General features: G+C 43.6%; 1 protein-coding gene across 1 annotated transcript in view; it reads right to left on the bottom strand.

Moving 5' to 3' along the window:
• Positions 1-26,712, bottom strand: part of pde4ba (phosphodiesterase 4B, cAMP-specific a) — a 557,078-nt gene that overhangs the window by 416,332 nt on the left and 114,034 nt on the right. The window contains exon 2 of the mRNA XM_067990377.1: positions 6,907-7,031. Within this exon, the coding sequence (XP_067846478.1) occupies positions 6,907-6,948 (42 nt within the window). The 5' untranslated portion in view covers positions 6,949-7,031. The remainder of the gene's footprint in view (positions 1-6,906; positions 7,032-26,712) is intronic.

The following is a 26,712-nucleotide window of genomic DNA, read 5'->3' on the forward strand; positions in this document are numbered from 1 at the left end:
AAAATAAAATTGCTGGACTATAACTTGGTGTTGTAAAATTGTTTACAATTGTCAACCCCAGTCCATCACCGGCATCTCCACATCATGACTACCATCGACACCACAAACTGCCGGCTCACAGTGGAAAGGATATCCAAGAAGATCGCGCATTTAGACACAGACATCAAGTTTTTACAGAGCTGCAAGAAAGCAGACAAGATCCCGAAAGGACTCCAGATCACGAACCCACTCAAGTCCACATACAACTCGGATTACGCTGAGAGACTCTGCCGCCGTACCTCTCGCACACTCCGCAACCATCTCATACACCAACTCTACAGCAGACGCCACAACCTCGAAACCAAGATAGAGTCCATACTCTCAACCTGTACTCAGGACACAGCAGACCAGCTACGTTATACCGCCAAACAGACGAGGCAACGGAACTACGCTGCCTACATGAAAACCAAGAGCAGGAAGCTTGAGAAACTCGGCATCACCACCAGCAACGACCAAGCTTCCCCTGGTACCACGGTTGCAACCACAGGGAAGTCTATTGTCAATTTATCCGACCACACCCTTCAACCAGACGAAATCGAAGTTCTCAGCCGAGGGCTCAATTTCTGCCCCACTACCAAAATGGACCCCACTAGTCTCGTGGCGGACACAGAGGAATTCATCAGGAGAATGAGGCTCCGGGAATTCTACCACAAACCCCAAGATTTCAGCAGCGAACCCAATGAGACAATCGACGATCCGGAACAGCAGACAGAGGGATCCGCGGTACAGCAACCGAAGAGGAAAGAGTCAAACTGGACTCCTCCGGAGGGTCGCTGCCCTCAGCTGGACATGTATGCTCAAGCTGTCAGGAAATGCGTCAATGCCAGATTCATCAGCCGCACTCAGAAGACAGTCCAGAATGTCACCCGAGCACAACGCAACGCCATCAACGCTCTCAAGACCAACCGCAACATCGTCATCAAACCAGCGGACAAAGGAGGAGCCATAGTCATACAGAACAGAACAGACTATTGCAAAGAAGCATACCGACAACTGGACAACCAGGAACACTACAGACGGTTACCCGCAGATCCGACCAAAGAACACACCCACCAGCTCAACAAACTGATCAAGACCTTCGATCCAGACCTTCAAAGCATCCTACGCATTCTCATCCCACGTAATCCCCGCGTGGGAGACTTCTACTGCCTCCCAAAGATACACAAAGCCAACACACCCGGACGTCCCATCGTATCAGGCAACGGAACCCTGTGTGAGAACCTCTCTGGATACATCGAGGGCATCCTGAAACCCATCGTACAGGGAACCCCCAGCTTCTGTCGTGACACTACAGACTTCCTACAAAAACTCAGTACCCACGGACCAGTTGAACCAGGAACACTTCTCACCACGATGGACGTCTCGGCACTATACACCAGTATCCCCCACGATGACGGCATCGCTGCGACAGCATCAATACTCAACACCAACAACAGCCAATCTCCGGAAGCCATCCTACAACTCATCCACTTCATCCTGGATCACAATGTCTTCACCTTCGATAACCAGTTCTTTACCCAAACACACGGAACAGCCATGGGGACCAAATTCGCACCCCAATACGCCAACATTTTCATGCACAAGTTCGAGCAGGACTTCTTCACTGCACAAGACCTCCAACCAACACTATACACCAGATACATCGACGACATTTTCTTTCTATGGACCCACGGCAAGGAATCACTAAAGAGACTACACGATAACATCAACAAGTTCCATCCCACCATCAAGCTCACCATGGACTACTCCTCAGAATCAGTTTCTTTCTTGGACACACGAATCTCCATCAAAGACGGGCACCTCAGCACCTCACTCTACCGCAAGCCCACGGACAACCTCACGATGCTCCACTTTTCCAGCTTCCACCCTAACCACGTCAAAGAGGCCATCCCCTATGGACAGGCCCTGCGAATACACAGGGTCTGCTCAGACGAGGAGGAACGCGATGGACACCTACAGACGCTGAAAGACGCCCACGTAAGAACGGGATATGACGCTCGACTCATCGATCGACAGTTCCGACGGGCCACAGCAAAAAATCGCATAGACCTCCTCAGGAGACTAACACGGGACGCAACCAACAGAGTACCCTTTGTCGTCCAGTACTTCCCCGGAGCGGAGAAACTACGCCATGTTCTCCGCAGCCTTCAACATGTCATCAATGAGGACAAACACCTCGCTATGGCCATCCCCACACCTCCACTACTCGCCTTTAAACAGCCACCCAACCTCAAACAGACCATCGTTCGCAGCAAACTACCTAGCTTTCAAGAGAACAGCGTCCACGACGCCACACAACCCTGCCACGGTAACCTCTGCAAGACATGCCAGATCATCGACACAGATACCACCATCACACGAGATGACACCACCCACCAGGTGCATGGTTCATACTCCTGTGACTCGGCCAACGTTGTCTACCTCATACGTTGCAGGAAAGGATGCCCCAGAGCATGGTACATTGGCGAGACCATGCAGACGCTGCGACAACGGATGAACGGACACCGCGCAACAATCGCCAAACAGGAGGGTTCCCTCCCAGTCGGGGAACACTTCAGCAGTCATGGACATTCATCCACCGACCTTCGGGTAAGCGTACTCCAAGGCGGCCTTCGAGACACACGACAACGCAAAATCGTCGAGCAGAAATTGATAGCCAAGTTCCGCACCCATGAGGACGGCCTCAACCGGGATCTTGGGTTCATGTCACGCTACACGTTACCCCACCAGCGAACAAATGTTATCTGTTTTTAATATAATGGGTCATTTGCTGGCTCTCTCTGCCTTCCGGATGTTTCTGCCTCTCTCTGTGTTTTTTTTTCTCTGTTTTTTTTCCCTGTTTGTTTTTTTGTTGAATGTGTATTCGGGGGTTCTGCAGGTGACACCTCTCTGTCTGAACACGGTGATTGCCTTGGCAACGGGCAGTTGCAGGGGCAGTCTGTGAACACCATGTATTGTTCAATATGTATAAATGCGTAGGCTTCAAGGAGCTCTTGAAACATTTGCCTGAGGAAGGAGAAAATCTCCGAAAGCTTGTGAATTTAAAATAAAATTGCTGGACTATAACTTGGTGTTGTAAAATTGTTTACAATTGTCAACCCCAGTCCATCACCGGCATCTCCACTTCAATAGGGTAGACATAGAGATGATGTTTCCATTTGTGGGGGAAACTAAGGGCCATAAATATAAGATAGTAATTAATAAATTCAATAAGGAATTCAGGAGAAACTTCTTTACCCAAAGAGTGGTGAAAATGTGGAACTCACTACCACATGGAGTGGTTGAGACAAGTAGCATAGATATATTTAAGGGGAAACTAGATAAGAACATGAAAGAGAAAGGAATAGAAGGATATGTTAATAGGGTGAGATGAGGTAAGATGAGAGGAGGTTTGTGTGGAGCATAAACATGGCAGTCTTCAATACGGTCGGCCATGGCTCCCTGCTCCACTGCCTCTCCTGTGTGAAATACCTCTGACACCACCCTAATATGTTTTCATCCTTGCCTGTCCCAAAATAACCCGCACAACTCTGGAATATTTCTCCTCCCATCCTGCATAGTCATCTCTGGTATGCCAAAGACAAAGAAGCAACCATGCATGCAGAGCTGGGAGGGGACTGGAGAAATCACGAGAAATTCAGTGATTTGGGGCAGGGAGAGGAAAAAAAAAGGGGGTGGGGGGGAAAGAGAGGTGTGGTGGTAAAATGTCTCCCTCATTCAATAATGTACCTATGCTCCAGGGCTCCTTAGTCTGGATTCAGATTCAGAACTGGAGAGCAAGTGCCACTGGCTAGGGAAGAAAGAAAACAGAGCATCTCTCAGTGGATCCCCAAACCTCTGACACAATCTTGATACTGGACATTTCTAAGGATTGATGTGGAGATGCCGGTGATGGACTGGGGTGGACAAATGTAAGGAATCTTACAACACCAGGTTATGGTCCAACAGTTTTATTTGAAAATCACAAGCTTTCGGAGATTATCTCCTTCGTCAGGTGAGTGAGTGAAAGGTTCTCAAATCGCATGTCTTATGTTAGGCTGGGACACGATCACATTCTTTCTCTCTTTGTCTGTGTCATCTGACCCATTGTGTATTCAGTATACTGGGACATACTGTTTTCCGTGGCTAACCTGTCTGAACACCAACGACACCTTTGATTGGTGTGATCGTGTCCCAGCCTAATATAAGATATGTGATTTGAGAACCTTTCACTCACTCACCTGACGAAGGAGATAATCTCCGAAAGCTTGTGATTTTCAAATAAAACTGTTGGACCATAACCTGGTGTTGTAAGATTCCTTACATTTTTCTAAGGATTAACATAGGAGCCACAGCAGTCTCCTCAATCCCAAATATTTGTCATCCAGAAAGCACAAATAGCTGTACAAACAGCATCAGTCTTAGCTCAGCCTCAGTGGCTGAAGCCCACCCATGTTTATTTCCAGCTCCTTTCCCTCGACAGATAAAGCCCTTGAGAAAATTACACAACTTGAAAATAAAGAAGCAATATCATGTCCATACAGGTAAAATATAAGGAACACATGCTCCATGGCCCAATTTACTCATATGCAACACCACCAGAGATCCCCTTGTAATAAAAATGATTTATTTTTGCTTTGAAAACTTTAGCCATTTTATAGGCAGGGTTTTAGTCTGCAATAAGACCACTGCTGTGTCTAATAGAATTTGCTTCAAACTAGAAACGGGAAAGCAAGTTTCACGGTGGCCAGGCCAGTCCTAATGAAGAGTCAAACCCAAAATGTTAACCTTGCTTTCTCTTTCAGAGTAAGGCGCAAGTCCAATTTTTCATTGCTGTGTTGGGAAATTTCTAAAATGAAAACCGGATGCCAAGGTGTTTCTACTATTCAGGGAGCAGTTCTAGTGGGGCAAGACTTCTGCCCATTCCTCCGCATCCACCTCTGCCCATTTTCCTAGGTCAGTCTGCAATACGTAAGCACGACAGGCTGCTGGCAGGATTCCTGCCATTAAGAACGAGACCGCCAGTGCAAAAGAATAAACTCTGGCAGTGCTGCAGTAGGAACACCACTACAGCGTCTGGAAGATCCATCGAGGGACCTGAAAGGGGCGGTAGCATCCTGAAAATTTGAAATGAAGACCCACTGGAAGCTTCGGTGGAGACTGTAGAGTCACAGGAGACAGAATGGAGGAAAGAAGAGGCTGCTATAAGCCTTTTCCCTCCATGGAGGCTCTCAAGTTACTAATGCTGGTCAGGATCCACCACCATCTCCCCCATGGCAGCTGCAAGGAAGCAGTGGTAACATGGGTAGAAAGACAGAAATTCCGTTGGGTTTCGGACCAGCTCCCCCATCACTATTTACAAGCAGCAGATGTGGAATGAGCGGGCAATGGTCATCCTAGCAGGGGTGGGGGTACAGAATTCCTAGTAGGGATGCTGAGGCAGCAGTGGGCATCACTTGCCACATTTTCCCACTTTTTCCACGGCAATCCCGGGCAATATTGGGTGAGATCATGGTGAAAAATCCTCCCACACAGACAGATCTGAATTTTAAAATGTAAGTTGATTTTTTTGAATTGATTCCTATATCTTCTGCTATGGAAATATTAAATATTAAGGTTTTCAACACATTTCCATCACTACCTCAAGACATGATCTCACCCATCCCATATGGTGGTAACCCTATTTCAGATAGTAATAAACCAGCAGTGCAATTCCAGAATTTTCCATTTTATTATACATGAAAATACATTTGCGTTCTCTAAAGTCTGTGAACATTCTAGCACCAAGGTAAAAATTCCACCCGCAGCTTGCAGTGTAACTGAAAAAATACTCAAGCTGGTTCTGCAGGCAGGATAAAAAAACAATCAATAACCAGCTGGACATTACAGAACTTTCACAGCTGAATTAATGTCAATGTGGTTAAATATTAATGAGCAGAGTTGTTCTCCATGTAAGACACTCCAGTTATAAGTGTCACCATAGTGTAGGCGACTGAAAACCACTTTTCAATCTAATTGGTTTCTATCCATATACAATTTTTGTCAGACTCCAAAACATTTCATAAGATAACCAACAGTAGAAGACAACCATTCAGCCCAACAAGTTGCTCCTCTTTTTCCATGGATCAGCCCATCTACCCAAAATATTCTTCAATCCCTTCCCTCGCCAGAAATGCATCTAATTCTCTTGGAGCCCATTTATACTATCTTCTTCCATGCCTTTCTAGATTGTTTATTCTATAACTATTACCCTGCAGGTAGAAAAGATCTACCCTCCCTTTTTTACCCCAAACTTTCTAATTTATGTTCCCTAATATTTGAAACCTTCATGGTAACAAACAATTTGCCTGGATAAATTTTGATCATTCCCTAGGCTGCACAGGCTTTGGTGGCCTACCACAGTCATTCTTCATCGCCCAGCAGAGGAGAGGGAGCCCATCCCAATTAGACAGAATAGCCTAAATCATGAAATCTGTCAGGGTCAGGAGCGCATCATTGTGACAGGTGGAATTTTCACCCTACCAGAGATGCAACAAGATTCTGCTTGAGAAAATCCCAGACCTTATTTCCTTTACCTGGATATATCGAACATTGTCCACTGTGATAGGAAACCCTAAATGATTAGAATTTCAGCAGTATCAGAATGGATCATTAAACAGGGGAAGAGAATAGTTCGCAGAACTGGGGGATCACATCAGAACCTTGTAGGATGAACATCAAGATCAGCACTTCCGAATCACCACAGGCATTGAGAAGTCCATCCACTTAACCTCTCTCAACAAAAAATCAGGAGAATATCTCTAGAATAACTCAGTTTGTTTTTAAACAAAATTATTGAGCCTAAACTGTTAAATTGGTAGTACAATTAGCTCAAGTTTATTGACTTACATCTTCCGCAGTCACTGCCAAGACGCTTCTACTTTTCTTCATTATGAAAATGATTGTGATCTATGGTTCCAGCAGCTCTATTTCAGAGAAGCAGATAGCCAGTTCCTTACAAGATCATGTATCTCCTACATCAAAGCAACAACAAACACATTAGAACCAAATGGCTGCAATCAGAAACATAAAGGCTTGTAACATTTCAATGCTAATTTTGAAACAAGTTAAAAGAAAACACAAGCATCCCAAGCTATTTTAAGGTAAAAAGAAAAATATTTAACATAGTTCAGTAATTGGGAACCCAACGATAAGCAACTAATTGAAAATGAAGCATACTAGTCAAAAAACACGACTGCTTAAACATCAACACCATTTTTAAAATTCCTGCCTGTTGCAGCTTCCTTATTGATGAATTCAAACACTCTATGAGGGCTATTTTTTGAGTGTCCTTTTTTAAAAAAATTCCAGCTTAGAGCATAAATGACCAGACTCTGGCCTTGTCTGTAATTTTCTAGGTGACCTTTCTCAATGCTATAGTTTTGATCTTCAGGTGTTCCAATTGGCACCTTGAAGAATATTTAAGGATACTGACTCTTTCATAATAATCACAAGCACTTCTCCTATTCATTTTAACCTTTATGGTGCCCTTCACCTGTGTTTACATACATACATATAGTCTCAAAATCAAACCTTTTTCCAGCATATTTCTGCCATTAAGTCCAATAAGGCTCTGGCAGAAGGACCGGAAATCAGGTTGCAAGCTGGATACACCAGATGCTGGACTTTTCTGCCAATTTCCATGGAACCTTTTGGGTTAAGTAATACCAGGTGTATTGGCCAGCCAGCTGGCAGATATAGCACCCACCTGGGGTCCAGGCCTGGACAGTAGCCTAGACCCTGGAAGATTAATAAAAGCTAATAAAATTCTAAGTTTTATCTCAAGAGGTGCAGAATATAAAATCCAAGGAGGTAATGATGACCCCATATAAAACCTTAATGACCTCAGTTAGAGTGCTGTGTGCAGTATAGGGCAGCACACCACGGGAAGGATATTGAGGCTTTAGAGAGGTTTCAGTACAGATTCACTAGAATGCTGCCTGGAAGGGGGAAATAGAAATACAAAGAAAGACTTGATAATTTGGGTCTCTTCTTTTTAGAAGACAGCAGATTAGGTCTTCATTAGAAGATTTGCTGCAGTCTTTGAGCCTCTTCTACCCCTCTAGATGGCCTTCCACCTCTTCTGGTGCAGCACCATTGGGAATTTCCTTGGGGCCATTGGCAGGTACCCACTTGCTGGTGGAAATCCCGTCGAGTGCCCGCCATGAATACAGAAATACCTCTGACCCAGGAAACTGGGCTGGGTTTATGGCATGGTTCAGGTGGTGGTAGTGGTGGTGGTGGTGGTGGGGGTGGGGGGGGGTGGGAAGAGGAGTCCCACCTTGGCCCCTGTATGAGCAGAAATGGGAAAATCCAACCCTTTGTTTTGTCATGTATTTAAACAGGCAGACGCATTAATATATTGTGTAAGGTTGGTCATTGTACTGAATTAGTATCTTGCTGTGTTGCTTTGCTTATCTAGATTATTTTATCTGTAAATAAATTTGACCAAGTATTTTTAGCCTATAAGCTTTGATCTGGCGGTCTGTTAGTTTCCGCCTGGTCTCTTGATTAATTGCCTGTGTTAGACATTTTTGAAAAGTGGCACAGAAACATTCATGAGTCATCCAGTCAAGCTATTTGACAGTCAAGTGAGTGAGCTGAGCACTGTTCATTACTTACCTACTGCTCTCCAGCTTGCTGATGCAATCTTCAGCCAGAATTGCCTTTTTAAAGGCTACATTCTAATTTCCATACACTGCAGCAGATTACTTTGATTTTACACGGTTTTAAGCCATTTACGACTCAGTACCTATGCAAATGAGCCGATCTAGGAGATTCTTGTGAAATACTCCTCTTAACCATAGGCGGGCGCAACTCTTTTCATTGACATAAAAGCAGTACAACTCACTGCATGGAAATTCAGGGCAATCGTGTTAATGCAAAGTATATAATGTTTTTATTTTTGTGCTTAAAGCCTTATTTTGGAGATTAGAAATTTCAGTTGCTGAGAAAAACAACAGCAATCAAAAATTTTCAGATTGAAATTTTCAGAAAGCATTTTGATTTGATTGAAGATAATATACTGTCACCTGGTGACCAGATTGTGAAATTACACACTGATAAGTTCATACAGGATTGGTTGTTTCCTTTATAAATGTGGACATACAAATTTGTAATGGAAAAATTGATGCAAAAGTATTATTAGGAGATTATCAACAGAAAGTAAGATTTTGTAGACAGGAAATATATAAAGACTTAAGGTTTTAATAAGACATACACGGCTCAATTTTAACTCGGGCAAGCGTGGGGCCAGCAGGTGAGCATCAGGCTTGCCCGAGCTCACCGACGCAAGGCACAAGCCATTTTAACTCCCAGACCTCATTTAAATAAGTTAAGCGGGACTTGAACATATGAATGTACGAACAACAGCAGACAGGAAAAGACTCTCTGGTCCATCCAGCCTGTCGCACACAAATGCGATGCCTTCTGAATCACAATATATAGACTTCACACCTCATCCAAAATCATGTGATCTCATGAGAGAGGTGAAAAAAAGATAAAAACCCAAGTCAATTTCTGGGCCAAACCCCACACCAATGATGTGATGCTGGTGGGAGGGAGTGGGCAAGCCCAGCAGGAGTCCGCCGCCGGTGACCTGCAAAAATGGTCCCCGGCAAAGGTAGGTCTCTGAGGAGGGGTGTTGGGTCGGAGGTGATCGTGGGAAGCCTGGGATTGGGGAGGCCTAAGGATCCCTTTTTGGGCCTAGAGGAGCGACTAAAATTGTACACCATACTACAAGCAGCAACTGGTTGTGGTGAAAATATGGCCATCAATGACTTCTTTCCAATCCCCTCGCCCAATCACTCATTCCTGCCCTGCCCCACCCCATCATTCTCAGTTGGGTCATCCAGCCCTTCACCTTCCCACTTCCACTGTTATTCTTATCAATGCCCCGACCTCTTCCCCTTTAAACTATCTGCTCAGCCCCTGTACCCTCCACACCCTTGATCCCCTATTGATCCATAACTCTCCATCCACTCCCTCTCATCCTCCAATTGTTCCCCTTAAGGGGAAGGTGAAAAATGGACAGAGGCCCCCTCACTTTCAAGCTGTTTCCCACCTCCCTATCCATTTGCCTCAGAGACCTTGTTTTCTTTCAAAATTCAACTTGGTGTTTTTTTTATAAAAAGCAAATCAAATTAATTTGAGGAAAGGCACTCTGTCTCTTCCCCACCCCCCCTTTTCTCTCTATCTCACAGGTGTTAGAAATTAGAATCTCTGTATCACAGATATAAGGAATAAGGACCACTCGGCTCCAGACCTCATTACAGCCTGGATCCAAACATGGACAAAAGAGCTGAATTCCAGAGGTGAGGTGAGAGTGACTGCCCTTGACATCAAGGCAGCATTTGACCGAGTGTGGCACCAAGGAGCCCTAGTAAAATTGAAGTCAATGGGAATCAGGGGGAAAATTCTCCAGTGGCTGGAGTCATCCCTAGCACAAAGGAAGATGGTAGTGGTTGTTGGAGGCCAATCATCTCAGCCCCAGCCTAATGCTGCAGGAGTTCCTCAGGGCAGTGTCCTGGGCCCAACCATCTTCAGCTGCTTCATCAATGACCTTCCCTCCATCATAAGGTCAGAAATGGGGATGTGCGCTGATGATTGTACAGTGTTCAGTTCCATTCGCAACCCTGCAAATAATGAAGCAGTCCGAGCCCGCATGCAGCAAGACATGGACAACATCCAGACTTGGGCTCATAAGTGGCAAGTAACATTCGTGCCAGACAAGTGCCAGGCAATGACCATCTCCAACAAGAGAGAGTCTAACCACCTCCCCTTGACATTCAACGGCATTACCATCGCCAAATCCCCCACCATCAACGTCCTGGGGGTCACCATTGACCAGAAACTTAACTGGACGAGCCATATGAATACTGTGGCTACAAGAGCAGATCAGAGGCTGGGTATTCTGCGGCGAGTGACTCACCTCCTGACTCCCCAAAGCCTTTCCACCATCTACAAGGCCCAAGTCAGGAGTGTGATGGAATACTCTCCACTTGCCTGGATGAGTGCAGCTCCAACAACACTCAAGAAGCTGAACACCATCCAGGACAAAGCAGCCCGTTTGATTGGCACCCCTTCCACCACCCTAAACATTCACTCCCTTCACCACCGGCGCACTGTGGCTGCGGTGTGTACCATCCACAGGATGCACTGCAGCAACTCACCAAGGCTTCTTCGACAGCACCTCCCAAACCTCTACCACCTAGAAGGACAAGAGCAGCAGGCACATGGGAACACCACCACCTGCACGTTCTCCAAGTCACACACCATCCTGACTTGGAAATATATCGCCATTCCTTCATCGTCGCTGGGTCAAAATCCTGGAACTCCCTTCCTAACAGCACTGTGGGAAAACCTTCACCGCACAGACTGCAGCGGTTCAAGAAGGCGGCTCACCACCACCTTCTCAAGGGCAATTGGGGATGGGCAATTAATGCCGGCCTTGCCAGCGACGCCCACGTCCCATGAACGAATAAAAAAAAAGTTATCTTTTCCAAATGTCAACAATACACAGATGAGATAATTAGTTGGCTTCAAAGTTGAACAGTTTTTTTTAAATTGAATTAATTAATATTAGCAGGAAGAAATTCACAAGCCTTATATGCTTTCTGAAGTTTATAGAACACGAAACAAAAGCTACGGCAGATGCATAAATTGTCACTTTTTTCACTCTCTTTCGCACACACACACATATATATACACACATACACAGCCTCTCTGCATAAAAAAACGCAATATAAACTTTAATTAAATGAAGTTTTTGAAATTTGTCTTCTTGCTTTTCTTGAAATAATTTTGAAAAACAACTGAGTAGAAACTGCTAAAGAAAAATATTCCATCAATACAATTGTACCAATGAACCCTGATGAATTATGTACACTGCACTTGATCAGACTATACAATCCCAAATTCAATTCAAAAAGTCACAGCTATGGGCAAAATACCAAGCTTAAATCCAGTTTTTGGGAAGGCTGAAATCTTCAAGTAAAAACTTCACTGAAAGCATTAAATGACACAAAAGACAATTCAAGCAATAAATTTAATCATTCTATCATGAAATACGTCATCTTTGGATTTAAAATTTTGTTTAAAACTTTATTTTAGACCAAGAAATTTCAGTTACTGAGAAAAATGGGAATCAAAAATGTCGTGTTGTACCATCTGCTACACGGACATCTGCAGCTATCATGCACCATATTGCTAACAGAACCAGTGACAGTCTCAAATCTGCCTCCGTATCCTTCCAGGAACGCATCACCTCCACTTCAGCAGCTTCAAATGGAGCCAGATGCTGAGTTGTTCTGTTACTCACCAGTAGGCTCATTTTGTGCTTCCTCGTTGGTTTTCCTTGAAATTCATTTTTTCCCTATCACTCATTTCAGCTGACAATGGGTTGAAATGTCTTTTGAACCTTTGCAAACTCTCTGAAGAATTTCCCCCCATGCTGCCACTTACCTTTAAGTATCTGCACACCTTTAAAGGCCACCCAAATCGCAATTTTCCAGTCCCTCCCATTAAGTTATCAGCCTGTACATGGAGCTATGAACATTTATGATAATAAGCTGATCACAGAAAATTGCACACAATCAGCTCACTATAATTCTAATACTCTATATTACAGTTCTGTACTTATTTAGCCATTAGCCATTCTGGATGGAACTTCACTGGGACCAAAAACTCTAACTTATTTTCTTTGAAATATGTACAGGGTACTAAAACAGAAAATGACACTGCACATTCAGTAACTAATAATTTTCTGCACTGTTTATTAGGGCTAAAGCTAGCTTTTGATGACATTAATAGCCAATGCACCACAGAGAACAAGCTGCCCAATTTTCCTTGTTGCCACCACTGCCATCTCCTAGCCCAGGGACCACCAGGAGAGGGTTTGTGGTAGGCCCTGAGGTAATGGCAACAAGCCCCATAGATTGCTGGATGGACAGAGAGAGCCAAGCAGCAGCTTCCTCTCCATTCATATAGGCCTGAAATAATTAGCTGAAGGCCTCGGGCCAGTCTGAGGCCCTCAGTGAAATCAATACTGCAGCTCACTGCAGCACTGCCCCATTTCCCTCCTCTGCAGCAGCAGCTCCTCCTTGGTGACAGAATTCCTGCCGGGAGAGGGTCCTGCATCTGTAATGAGGCCCGAGGAGGAAACTGGGCCCGAGCCACGGCAGGGTCAAGGCAGCAGGCTTAAGTCCCATCCCAACCATCTTGGGATAGGATTACGAAAATGTAGTTAACGTTTCAGGTCAATGACCTTTTATCAGATCTCTGATGAAAGGTCATCGACCTGAAGTGTTAACTCTGTTTTTCTCTCTACAGATGCTGCCTGACCTGCTAAATGATTCCAGCATTTTCTGTTTTTATTTCTGATTTCCAGCATCTGCAGTATTTAGCTTTTGTTTTAGGAAAATTTAGTTAATTGACTCAAACTGGAAGGTAGTTCAATAAGCAGCAACAGTCCTCTGGTACCATACCCAAGATGCAATTCTTCATGGGTAAAAAGAGGGCAAGTGTCAATGGTATAATTGACATGAGGGGAATTACAGCCGAGCCCAATACTATCCTCCTCTGATGTCCTCACATACATACTGCAGGAACCCTTTGTGTCTTTGATTTTATATAGCTATTAAATAGAAAGGATCTCTAGTTTAACATGGAACAAAATAGGGACTGCTCCTTATTAAGTTCAAAATGAGAGCCTGGAACCTCCTCCCCCTGGCTGTCAGAAAAGGCAGGGGTCTTTCCTTGCAAATTAACTAAGATAAAGGCTCTCCTTTAGTTGGGGTAGTGGGATTAATATGCAACATTTTACAGACTGGTGATTCACACTTCATCCAGAATTAGCATTGTTGGTCAACTATCTTTGCTGACAATACAAAGCTAGGTGGGAAAGTAAGCTGTCAGGAGGACACAGAGTCTGCAAAGGGATATAGGCAGGTTAAGTGAGTGGCCAAGAAGGTGGCAGATGGAGTATAATGTGGAGAAATGTGAGGTTATTCACTTTGGTAGGAAGAATAGAAAAACAGAATATTTTTTTAAATGGTGAGAAACTATTAAATGTTGGTGTTCAGAGAGACTTGGATGTCCTTGTCCACAAAACACAGAGTTAGTATGCAGGTACAGCAGGCAATTAGGAAAGCAAATGGCATGTTGGCCTTTATTGCAAGGGGGTTGGAGTACAAGAGTAGGGAAGTCTTACCACAGTTGTACAAGGCTTTAGTGAGACCTCACCTGGAGTACTGCGTACAGTTTTGGTCTCCTTATCTAAGGAAGGATATATTTGCCTTAGAGGAGGTACAACAAAGGTTCACTAGATTAATTTCTGGGATGAGACGGTTATCCGATGAAGAGATATTGAGTAGAATGGGCCTATATTCTCTGGAGTTTAGAAGAATGAGAGGTGATCTCATTGAAACATAAGATTATGAGGGGGCTTGACAGGGTAGATGCTGAGAGATTGTTTCCCCTGGCTAGAGTCTAGAACTAGGGGGCATAGTCACAGGGTAAGGGGTCAGCCATTTAAGACTGAGATGAGGAGGAATTTCTTCACTCAGAGGGTTGTGAATCTTTAGAATTCTCTACCCCAGAGAGCTGTGGATGCTGTCGTTGAGTATATTCAAGGCTGAGATCGATAGATTTTTGGACTCTAGGGGAATCAAGGGATATGGGGATCAGACTGGCAAGTGGAGTTGAGGTCGAAGATCTGATTGAATGACGGAACAGGCTCGAGGGGCTGTATGGCCCACTCCTGCTCCAATTTCTTATGTTCTTATATATTTGAAAGATATCATCTGTCCTCATCAGTGTGAAATTTTATGTGCTGTAAGAGCTAATAACTTGTTTGTAGGAAGTTTGTTAAGATTTGATGTCGGATGGAAATATTGTATGTGCAGTTTATGTAAAATTTCCAATTGTTGTCAATCATTTTGACACTCCAATGGAGGCGCAGGAAAGTTTCAAGGGCAAGATAGCTCTTATGTCATTATCTCAGTTTTTACCAAGGTGTTAAAGAGTGTTCAGATGGTGTTTGCTTGATTTCTTCCAAACAATAACTTGATTTTTTAATCACAAGAGATCAGATGGATAATTATTCCAGGGCAGGCTGCTAGCTTTTAGTTCTGTGTTAGCATTTAATATCCACTGAGGCACATTTAACTCTGTATTTGATGGCTCACATTTTCCATGTGTAACACTTCTACCTGAATGAACTACCTCACATAACATGGAGTTGCTGAATAATGGCTCAGAAATTGCTGAAATGGTACATCATGCGCCTGGCGATGTGAACTGACTTTTTACCTCACCCTTCAGATTGCACCATATTTGCAGTGCAAATTGCCAGAAATGCAAATTGATAATGGCGCACAAAGTCATTGTCGCATCAGGGACCTCATGAACGTTGTGCCGAATAGTCTATCTCCTTAACACTTGGAACAATAGGATAGAGAAAGAAACAGAGTGAATGACGGAGAAGGAAATAGGGTAAATTAGAGTCAAATTAGAAAGAGAAAGAAAGAGTGGATTAAGAGAAAGAGAAAAAGAGACAGAAAGGAAAAGAAAAAAAAATTAAATTTAAAATACCTCGCGGAACAATTTTCTAGCTGCGGGACTAAGACTCCAAAGTTTCACTGTTCCCTTTCTGGGCCTCCAAGTTTGAGTAGCATGTCAGGACCATAAATCACATCATTAACAGGCTACTTATGACATGAATTACCAGCCCTAATTGGTTGTGGCGAATTTAATTCGCATTAACGGCATAAATCCAGCAATTTATTGACACGCAATGAACTTCAATGGGGAGAATCATGGCAAGGTTGCAATTCTTTTGGTTTTGTTGAGGCTAATGGCGGAGTGGTGCAAACTGTCCAGCAATATGTGGAGAATCGGAACTCATGGCGTATCTCTTCTTCGCCACAAATTGCTGGATTTTTTTTTTCGAACTATTAAAGGCGCACGATGTGAACTCGCCATTATTTTCCCAGCAATTTCTGGGCCAGTGGAATTTGCTCCAAAAATAACAGAGCCGAACAGCGCTCACCGTTACTAAAGGACAAATGAAAGAGCTTCTCCTGGTGAGCGCTCATGCACAGTCAAATGCGCAAATCCGGAAGCTGCTCTACGGGATTCAAAGCTGCATGGGAAGGACAGCTCGGCGGTGAAATGAATGGACCAGAGCAAAGTTGCTGCACTGCCCAGCTGGAAACAAACTAGTCTACACAGAAAAAGGTAAGCTGGGGGGTTTTTTTAAGTCTAAACTAACTTTTTACGGCGTGGTAATTCTTAATGACTGCCAAACAACCTCTCTGGCACTGAAAAGTAATTTTTAAAAATGTGAAGTCTCATTCCTTCAGATTTTAAACTGTTGTTGAGATTGTTTTAAAGAAAAGGTTTTATTTTTACTCTTTATTTCTGTCTCTTTTATCTCTGTCTTTTAATTCAATATTCCTTACCCTCTCTATTTCACTTTCTCTAACTGATTTTACATTGAATTAACTGTTGTAGTTTACACTTCCTGGTTCTGACTTGGCATGGCTTGTCAAGGATGCTTCAATCTGATTGGTTGAGGGAACATAGCGGTCCTTTCCGTGTTCACACAACTCATATGTGCCTGATAGAGAACGCTGCACTTTTTGCAGCTCACCACTAGAGGAACTTCCCACACTAAAGCCCATGGTTCGTTTGTGGGCAAATTTAAAGCTAATGAGCGGCAGGCGCCGTTCGTTTACCATCCAGAGCAAAATCTGGGCCAATATATTTATTGTACTCCTGAAGGAGACATGCATAACTATCATGACTAAGGTTAGTGATTTGTCAATGATAACCTGAGATGAGGAGAAACTTCTTCACTCAAAACTGAGATGAGGAGAAACTTCTTCACTCAGAGGGTGGTCGGTCTGTGGAATTTGCTGCCCCAGGAAGCTGTGGAAGCTACATCATTAGATAAATTTAAAACAGAAATAGACAGTTTCCTAGAAGTAAAGGGAATTAGGGGTTATGGGGAGCGGGCAGGAAATTGGACATGAAGCTGAGTTCGGATCGGTCAATGCCCTGTGGGTGGCGGAGAGGGCCCAGGGGCTATGTGGCCGGGTCCTGCTCCGACTTCTTGTGTTCTTTAGATTTGTGGTTGGGATCAGATCAGCCATGATCTTATTGAATGGCGGAGCAGGCTCGAGGGGCCGATTGGCCTACTCCTGCTCCAATTTCTTATGTTCTTATGTTCTAACCCCAAGGATTTTTGAAATCTAACAAATGCAATTTTGCCCTTAAAATTTTTTAATTAACTTTTTAAGTGATAATTGCTTTTAAGAAAAGCTCGTTATTGATAAATCTGTTTGCTAAATTGTGCATCTTGAGATAATAGAAATTAGACTTGAACACTGCAGCAATATACTATGACTTATTGCTGCAGCATACTGTAGCGTGGTATGCTATAGCTACCATAAGCTGATTCAGTAAACTAATGAAAAGGAATTATTTTCAAAACGTTGCGATCAGCTGGCAAAGTGTAATTGTGATGATTTCCACAGATCTGTTACTGCAAGCTTACCATTATACATAAATGCTGAAACATTGTAAAAAGATCCAATTATTTCATGGATTTGATGGAACAGCTGGGCTTTCATTCAGAGTCCTAAGACTCTGAATCCCTGTATAATACCACAGATTTGTTTTTTAATCCATGGATGGGTTAAACCTAGTAATTGAACTTGAGTACTTGGGTACATCATCAAATCAGGATTATTCTCACTGGAAGTAAAATACTTCCTGAAAATGAATCTAAATAAAAGGCAAACAACATGGTCCTGTTTGAGAATTGAAAGTGAAAAGGAAGCTCCAAGCTCATTTAACATAGGACCACTAAAACCAGCACAGATCCCAGAAATGAAACAATGTGTTAACCACTGTAGTGCTTAGATCCCCTCTGGATGTGAATATTACTCAGTTCAATATTAAAGAACTCATCCTAAATGTAATTACTGGAAATCTAAACAATCATGGTTGCAACACAGGGATTTCTGGTGTACAAAAGCAAAGTATCATTCATAGTGTCATTCAAATAATTCAGTACATATGAATATATGAAAAGAATGGGGAGAAATTCCAATCAGGCCCAATAAGCCTGCCCCATCGAGGCAATGTTGCAACCATATGCACCACTGACACATCCCTAACTCATGCAATCTCCTGAGAGGCAAAAAGAGAAAAATGAATAATTCAGGAATACACTGGGAAATTCTTCTCTGACTCCTAACGCAATAATGCAAAGCTCCATAACTGTGGTAGCATACATCACAGCATAATTACAGCAAGCTAGCAACTTCTGTCAGGAATTTGTAAAGTTCCCTGCCAGAGGACTGTCATGTCTTTTCACCTACTGCATGTCCTCTAAATATATCACTATCTATCTCCAATCTCATCACTTTAAAAACCTCAATCATATTCCTTCTAAGCTTGCCATTTTTCAAGATAAATAGCCCCAAACTTTGGAGCATATCCTCATAAATAAGGACTCTAAGGATAGATATCATGCTAGTCAACCTCCTCTCCACCTTCTCCAGAGCTTCAATATCCTCCTCTGCATGTGGGAACAAAAATGGAACACAATACTACGTTACAGAGCCTTACGTAGCATGAGAATAGTATTCTTTATTTTGTACTTGATGGGGGAGACTTTTGGTTTGGGTGCCAAAAGGGCACGATATTGGCGCCTGCCCAAAGCGGTAATCACGAAGCCCAAACCACTTTCAGGTTCAGGTCTCATTAACATTTTGTTGGCGAGTTGTGGGCATCAAACAGGCACCCTGCTGCAGCTCTGCTGTTTCCTGCAGCAGAAAATCGTCCGGTGTAAGGCCTGTCGGGGTAGGGAGTGAATGCCAAAAGCATGCGCGAACAGGCTAGTAGCAGGCCACAAGATTTGTGTGGGGCCCGAAAGCTCCTCCTCCCCCTACAAAAACTTACCTTTGTGGAGAGGCCTCCAGGAGTCCCTTTAAAGACTGCGGGTTCAGCCCTCTCAAACCTGGAGAAATGGGTCTGGTATGTAACAAGTAAGCCAGTCTCATTTCTCTTTGAAGTTTGCAATTGGGGTCCGACAACAGATGTAGGACCCTGATTTGCATAACTAAACAGCCTCCCATATGTTTTGGGCGGGGGTTGTTGGATGTCATTTTAAGGTCTGCCTGAAAGTTGATTCAGGCGGGTAAATGGACACACGAGGTCTCCACCAGACTTTCAACTGCCGGTCGCCCATTTTTCAAATAGCTTCGCCCATAGGATTAATATTTCAGGTCAATGTCCTTTCATCACAGCCGACCTGAAACTATCTCCACAGATGCTGCCTGACCTGCTTAGTGTTTCCAGTACTTTCTGCTTCTGTTCTTTTGGAATATCTTATACTTTTCAATGCAATTCAAATCCATCATTATTATCCTATCAAGTTTTGGAGATAACTATAAAGATAATTTTTGAAAAAGGTTAAGAAAGGGGCACTGTTGCCACATTAGTGCATAAATCTTAATCAGAACATGAAGATCTGTTGGTATCAAAATCTTAGGATACATGAAAATTAATGGGAACATGGAATTAAATTTTACATGTGGCTGGAAGGACACCATGATACATACCGCTGTAGCCACAAAGAAAATGTGTTGATCACCCTGCCATGGAGTCTACCTAAACTAAAGTTGACCTATGTTGCCTTTCAGGTGTAGAGGTATTAAAACAGCTGTTTTGAACTAATTTGATAACCAATGAAAGCCACAGATATTCAGTAAAATTAAGGAAGAAGTGCAGAAAAAAAAATGAAAGCATCACTAGCCTACTGTTAAAACCACCAAGACAATCCATCATTAAATTATAATATATTGATGCAGTAATTTATTTAGTCGTATAAATAAAGACTGGGGTAAATTTTGGTCTTCACCGCATTGGTGGTAATCAGGCAGAGCAAATCGTCTGCCTGTTATAGAATCCGTTCAATTTACATTCCACTGAAATCAAAAACGGTGCTTTTAAAAATGGTGCACTGTTACAGTGACAGTAAATTTCTAACCTTATAATATTTAGAAGCTATGGTGTCTCCCGGTATCAACCGGTAACAAAAGTCTTAATCTCACTTCCAACCTAATCAGGTAGTAGGCAAAAAAAAACAAACAGAAAATAGCAATCTGAGCATGATGGAAAATATGTGAGAAATTGCTTTAGAGTAAATCAATCTTTTTAATTCATTCATGGGATGTGGGCGTCACTGGCAAGGCCTGCATTTATTGCCCAAGCCGCCTTCTTGAACCGCTGCAGTCCGTGTGGTGAAGGTTCTCCCACAGTGCTGTTAGGAGGGGAGTTCCAGGATTTTGACCCAGCGACGATGAAGGAACGGCGATATATTTCCAAGTTGGGATGGTGTGTGACTTGGAGGTGAATGTGCAGATGGTGGTGTTCCCATGCTGCACTTGTCCTTCTAGGTGGTAGAGATTGCAGGTTTGGGAGGGGCTGTCGAAGAAGCCTTGGCAAGTTGCTGCAGTGCATCTTGTAGATGGTACACACTGCAGCCACACTGCACAGGTGGTGGAGGAAGTGAATGTTTAGGGTGGTGGATGGGGTGTCAATCAAGTGGGCCGGTTTGTCCTGGATGGCGTCGAGCTTCTTGAGTGTTGTTGGAGCTGCACCCATCCAGGCAAGTAGAGAGTATTCTATCACACTCCTGACTTGTGCCCTGTAGGTGGTGGAAAGGCTTTGGGGAGTCAGGAGGTGAGTCACTCGTCGCAGAATACCCAGCCTCTGACCTGCTCTTGCAGCCACAGTATTTATATGGCTGGTCCAGTTAAGTTTCTGGTCAATGGTGACCCCCCAGGATGTTGATGGAGAGGGATTCGGCAATGGTAATGCCGTTGAATGTCAAGGGGAGGCGGTTAGACTATCTCTTGTTGGACATGGTCATTGCCTGGCACTTGTCTGGTGCGAATGTTACTTGCCACTTATCAGCCCAAGCCTGGATGTTGTCCAGATCTTGCTGCATTCGGGCATGGACTGCTTCGTTATCTGAGGGGTTGTGAATAGAACTGAACACTGTGCAATCATCAGCGAACATCCCCACTTCTGACCTTATGATGGAGGGCAGGTCACTGGTGAAACAGCTGAAGATGTTTGGGCCTAGCACACTGCCCTGAGGAATTCGTGCAATAATGTCCTGGGACTGAGATGATTGGTTATTGTCTGGTTGTTGGAGACCAATGCCATGCTCACAGCTGGTAGCTGGACTCGAAGAGAGCACAGTCTGGAGATAAGGCTGCAGCCCTGATCCTCTGACCTGCACTCCCATCGAGCACAGCTCCTCGCTGGAAGTGCAGGAGCACTGAATTCACTGTTCTCTTTCTATTCTATTGAGAACAGCACATTTGCTGGAATGTGTTATAAGCCAGTAATACATCAAGAAATTGAAATTACATAAATAAACTGCCAAAGCAAATCCCTTAGAAGTATTATTGGCTTGTATGTTTGTTATATATCTGATGTAAGAGATACTCATAATTCTGATCAACTGTCATACCCCAAATCCTAGCCCAACTATTATGCTAAAATAACCGTAGCTTTACAATTACCCAAATAAACATACATATTTGCGTTTGTTACTCTCAGAAGATCCATTTTGGTTAAGGATTTGAAAATTCTAAGCCTGAGGCAAATTGTGCAAGCATATTTCATAACCAATCTTAAATCCTGATCTGCAAGTACCGATAATCTTACAATGATTCCATGATGGCACTAATTAATATTTTGTTGTAATACACTGCACTGGCAGAGAAGCACTGGGTATTACTGCACCAATGGTAATAACTCTGCAGTGATTAGTGCCATTACTGAAGGTTCAGGTCACTTATAACTTCCTTTAAAAAAGCTAAGAAACATCAACACTAATATCACAATGCGATTGTTCACATTTTGTGTGTGTAAATAAAAGGTTATATACCCACAATATCGACGGAAAGAATCCCATTTCCACACAAGCCTTTCTTACGGCCTGTAAGAAAGAATGTCAGCTCGGCTCGGTCCACGAGCAGCTGGATTGGGACTGCTCCAGACTCAGATCCTGTAAGTTCCTTACAACCAGCAGAGTGAGGAATATTTCAGCTCATCAGTCACGGCTGACACGTCCCAAAAGCTGACACGTCCCAAAAGCTGAATACACAGCACAAAAAAAAACGACCAGTTGGTCCATCAAGCCTATATTGTCATGGTGTAACTCCTGCACACCATTACTCCCATCTGTCCCACCAGCTAAGCCATGTTCTGGGAGAAGGAAAAAATTAGAGTAAAAAACTTATTTAGGCCAATTTAGGAAAATTCTCTAGCAAATTCCTCTCCCATTCCAAAGGCGATCAAACAAGATGCAGGAGACCAGTGACTAGAAGCAATACCCACCAGCCTTTTATATGAGGTTATGTTGGCTACACTCGGGAACTCGTCCAGCTCCCTTTTGTCTGCAGTGAACCCACACACACTACAGGTGCCAGCAACTTTTCCAGAGATTGAAAACTGTTTGCAAAAATAAGTACCTCCTGACATCAAATCTAGTTGTATTCTTACGTAATTTATACTCATGTATTTGGTCTGTCCTAACCTACCTAGCTTGAATAGCCTTTGCATATGGACCAAATCTATTTTGTGATATGTATGGTACTTACATATTGTTAACTGAACACTAAACGGCCCCTGATGGAAGTAAGCACATTGTAGTAATTACACTCCAAGGTCTCTATTATATTGCTTTTGTTTTCTTTGACAGAACATTCTAGAAGGTCTGAAAATAAAGCAGCTAATTACTGCCACATCTATTTGAGTGTTTATTCAGACAACAATTTGAAGATCTCAATCAAATCTCCTCAAAGTCTATGCTTTTCTGTAGTAAAAAGCCTCAGCTCTCCAAGGATCTTTAAACTAGAGATAAGTGTAATCAATCCTTCAAACCCAACATGTGAGTACCAAAACTGGGCACAGTATTCAATATGAGGCCTAACCAAGGCCTTGTGCAGAGACAGAATATTATTTCTTGTTTTGCATTTTATCACCTTGGCAATATATCCTACCATTCTAGATGCTTTTGCAAAAGCGTCACAGCACTGGTTGTGGACCTTCAAAGATTCATGCATTATAACATTCAGGTCCTCCTCCAGCTTAACAGCCTTGAACAGCAACCCTACATGGTGTACACATGTTTAGTGTTGACCCTCCCCATGTGCATCACGCTACGTTTATCTATATTAAAAGACATCTTCCTGATACAGGTCCATTACTCCATCACATCTAGATTTGCCTACAATCTAGTCTTCTCATTTAAGGTCCTTAAACCCACAGATATTTTTGTATCATCCTCAAACTTGCAGACAGTATATCCAAACCCATCATCCTGAATCATGCTGTTGTAGCAGTGCACCATCTTGTGTTGAATTTCATGTATAGTATTATCATGACTTTTGAGATATAATGCATCAACTGTCAAAGATTATAATTAACTTTTTTCCCCACTGTTAAACTTCTGTAGCTTGTATCTATACTTAGAGAAAAAACAAATATAGCATCTTTGCCATATCAAAGCTGCAACATCTCACTTCACTATTACCTGAAAAGTCACTTGCTTTATTGTGGTGAACTTCTTTATGTTTATCTTCAGTTGAGGGATGTCAGAGCAGGAGAATGGATCACTTTTCCACCTTTGACATCCATTATCAGCATTACAAATCAGCTACAGCAGTGGCCAGATGCTAAATAGAATGCAAATCTGTTTTGAATTGCATGTTCTATACAATGTTCCCATATCCACTAGGAACTGAGTTAACATTGCCCAAATTCGTTTCTCATGGGACACTGTGAAAAAGAAGCGACTTTCACCCATTAGCCTGGATGATATTTGAAACTTAATCTAGATCAGAGAGGTGAAAGCATAGTGTCTAACCCGTTGCAATACCCAGTCCCCCCCCTTTTTGGGCCATTTGTTAAGTCATAAATTTCTGCAGAAGCCACATATGATTGGACCACTGGACCTCTCCTTTTTACCTCTCACATCCTGCCATTTATTACACAAACCCTGCAAAATGGAAGAATCAGCCACGTGGCTAAATAAGTAATGATTTAATCTCCACTGCACTTATAAAGCACCTTTAACATGATAAACGTCCCCGAGAGCTACACAGCACCGAAATCAAACAGGTGGACACCAAAGGAAAGGAGATAGTATGAGGGGCGACCAAAAACTTGATCCAAGAGGAGGGTTTTAAGAAGGTTGTTAAGAGGAAAGGGAGGTGGAGAAACGGTGGGGTTTAGGGAGGGAATTCCAGAGCATGGGTCCTAAAGAACTGAAGGGACACATAGCGGGGCAAAGGTAAGGGGAGGATGCACAAGCAGCTAGACTCAGAGGAATTGGGAAATCAAGGTTGGGGGGACGGGGTGGGGGGGGTGGCTGTAGGTGGTTACAGAATTAGGGAAAGGCATGACCATGAAGGGATTTAAACAATGATGTGAATGTTAAATTTAAGGAGCAGGGGGATTAAGAACCAATATAGATCAGCGAGGACAGAGGTGACGGGTGAGCAGGACTTGGCGTGGGATAGGATACAGGCAGCAGAATTTTGGACGAGCTGAAATTTACAGAGAGAGGACAATGGGACACACGCCAGGACAGAATTGGAATCATCAAGCCTGGCGGTGACTTCATAGAATCATAGAAAATTTTACAGCACAGAAGGAAGCCATTCGGCCCATCGGCCCATCATGTCCGCGCCGGCTGAGAAACAAGCCACCCAGCCTAATCCCACTTTCCTGCATTTGGTCCGTAGCCCTGCAGGTCGCGGCTCTTCAGGTGCACATCCAGGTATTTTTTTTTAATAGAGTTGAGGGTTTCTGCCTCTACCACCCTCTCAGGCAGTGAGTTCCAGACCCCACCACCCTCTAGGTAAAAACAATTTTCCTCATTTCCGCACTAATCCTTCTACCAATCACTTTAAATCTATGCCCCTGGTTATTGACCCCTCCGCTAAGGGAAATAGGTCCTTCCTTCAACAAATTAACTAGAGTAACCAAACCAAAAATAACTGTATTTAAGGCTTAATTTGTTTTTGCTTGGTTTAAGTTAATCTAATAAATTAAGGCATGGCAGGGCAGCTCAGACCCGTCAAATGCATGACCTATGCCATGTGGGAACTCCAGGATGTTTCCCGTGTCCTGGACAACCACATGTGCAGGAAGTGTCGTCAGCTGGTGGAACTCAAGCTCCGGGTTTCGGACTTGAGCAGCAGCTGGCGTCACTGCAGTGCATCGGCGAGGCTGAGAGTTTTGTGGACAGCACGTTTCAGGAGTTGGTCACCCCGCAGATGAAGAGAGTGCAGGCAGAGAGGGACTGGGTGACTGCCAGACAGATAAGGAGGACCGGGCAGGTAGTGCAGGAGTCCCCTGAGGGCATCTCACTCTCCAACCAGTATACAGTTCTGGGTACTGGTGGGGGAGAGGGTTCCTCTGGGGAGTGCAGCCAGAGCCAAGACCAGAACACCAAGGGTGGCTCAGTTGTACAGGGAGGGAGGAAAAAGATCAAGAGAGCAATTGTGATACGGGATTCTATAGTTAGAACATAAGAACATAAGAAATAGGAGCAGGAGTAGGCCAATCGGCCCCTCGAGCCTGCTCCGCCATTCAATAAGATCATGGCTGATCTGATCCTAACCTCAAATCTAAATTCATGTCCAATTTCCTGCCCGCTCCCCGTAACCCCTAATTCCCTTTACTTCTAGGAAACTGTCTATTTCTGTTTTAAATTTATTTAATGATGTAGCTTCCACAGCTTCCAGGGGCAGCAAATTCCATAGACCTACCACCCTCAGTGAAGAAGTTTCTCCTCATCTCAGTTTTGAAAGAGCAACCCCTTATTCTAAGATTATGCCCCCTAGTTCTAGTTTCACCCATCCTTGGGAACATCCTGACCGCATCCACCCGATCAAGCCCCTTCACAATCTTATATGTTTCAATAAGATCGCCTCTCATTCTTCTGAACTCCAATCAGTAGAGTCCCAATCTACTCAACCTCTCCTCATATGTCCGCCCCCTCATCCCCGGGATTAACCGAGTGAACCTTCTTTGTACTGCCTCGAGAGCAAGTATGTCTTTTCTTAAGTATGGACACCAAAACTGTATGCAGTATTCCAGGTGCGGTCTCACCAATACCTTATATAACTGCAGCAATACCACTTAGGGGAGCAGACAGGCGTTTCTGCGGCCGCAAACGTGATTTCAGGATGGTATGTTGCCTCCCTGGTGCCAGGGTCATGGATGTCACTGAGCGGCTGCAGGACATTCTGAAGGGGGAGGGTGAACACCCAGAGGTTGTGGTACATATCGGTACCAACGACATAGGTAAAAAGAGGGATGAGGTCCTGCAAGCAGAATATAAGGAGTTAGGAAATAAGTTAAAAAGCAGGACCTCAAGGGTAGTAATCTCAGGATTACTCCATTGCCACGTGTTAGTGAGTATAGGAATATGAGAATAGATCAGATGAATGCGTGGCTGCAGGGTTGGTGCAGGAGGGAGGGATTTAGATTCCTGAGGAATTGGGACCGATTCTGGGGAAGGTGGGACCTGTACAAGCCGGACGGGTTGCACCTCAA

This window comes from Heptranchias perlo, chromosome 9, assembly GCF_035084215.1.
Source record: "Heptranchias perlo isolate sHepPer1 chromosome 9, sHepPer1.hap1, whole genome shotgun sequence".
Taxonomy (NCBI): Eukaryota; Metazoa; Chordata; class Chondrichthyes; order Hexanchiformes; family Hexanchidae; genus Heptranchias; species Heptranchias perlo.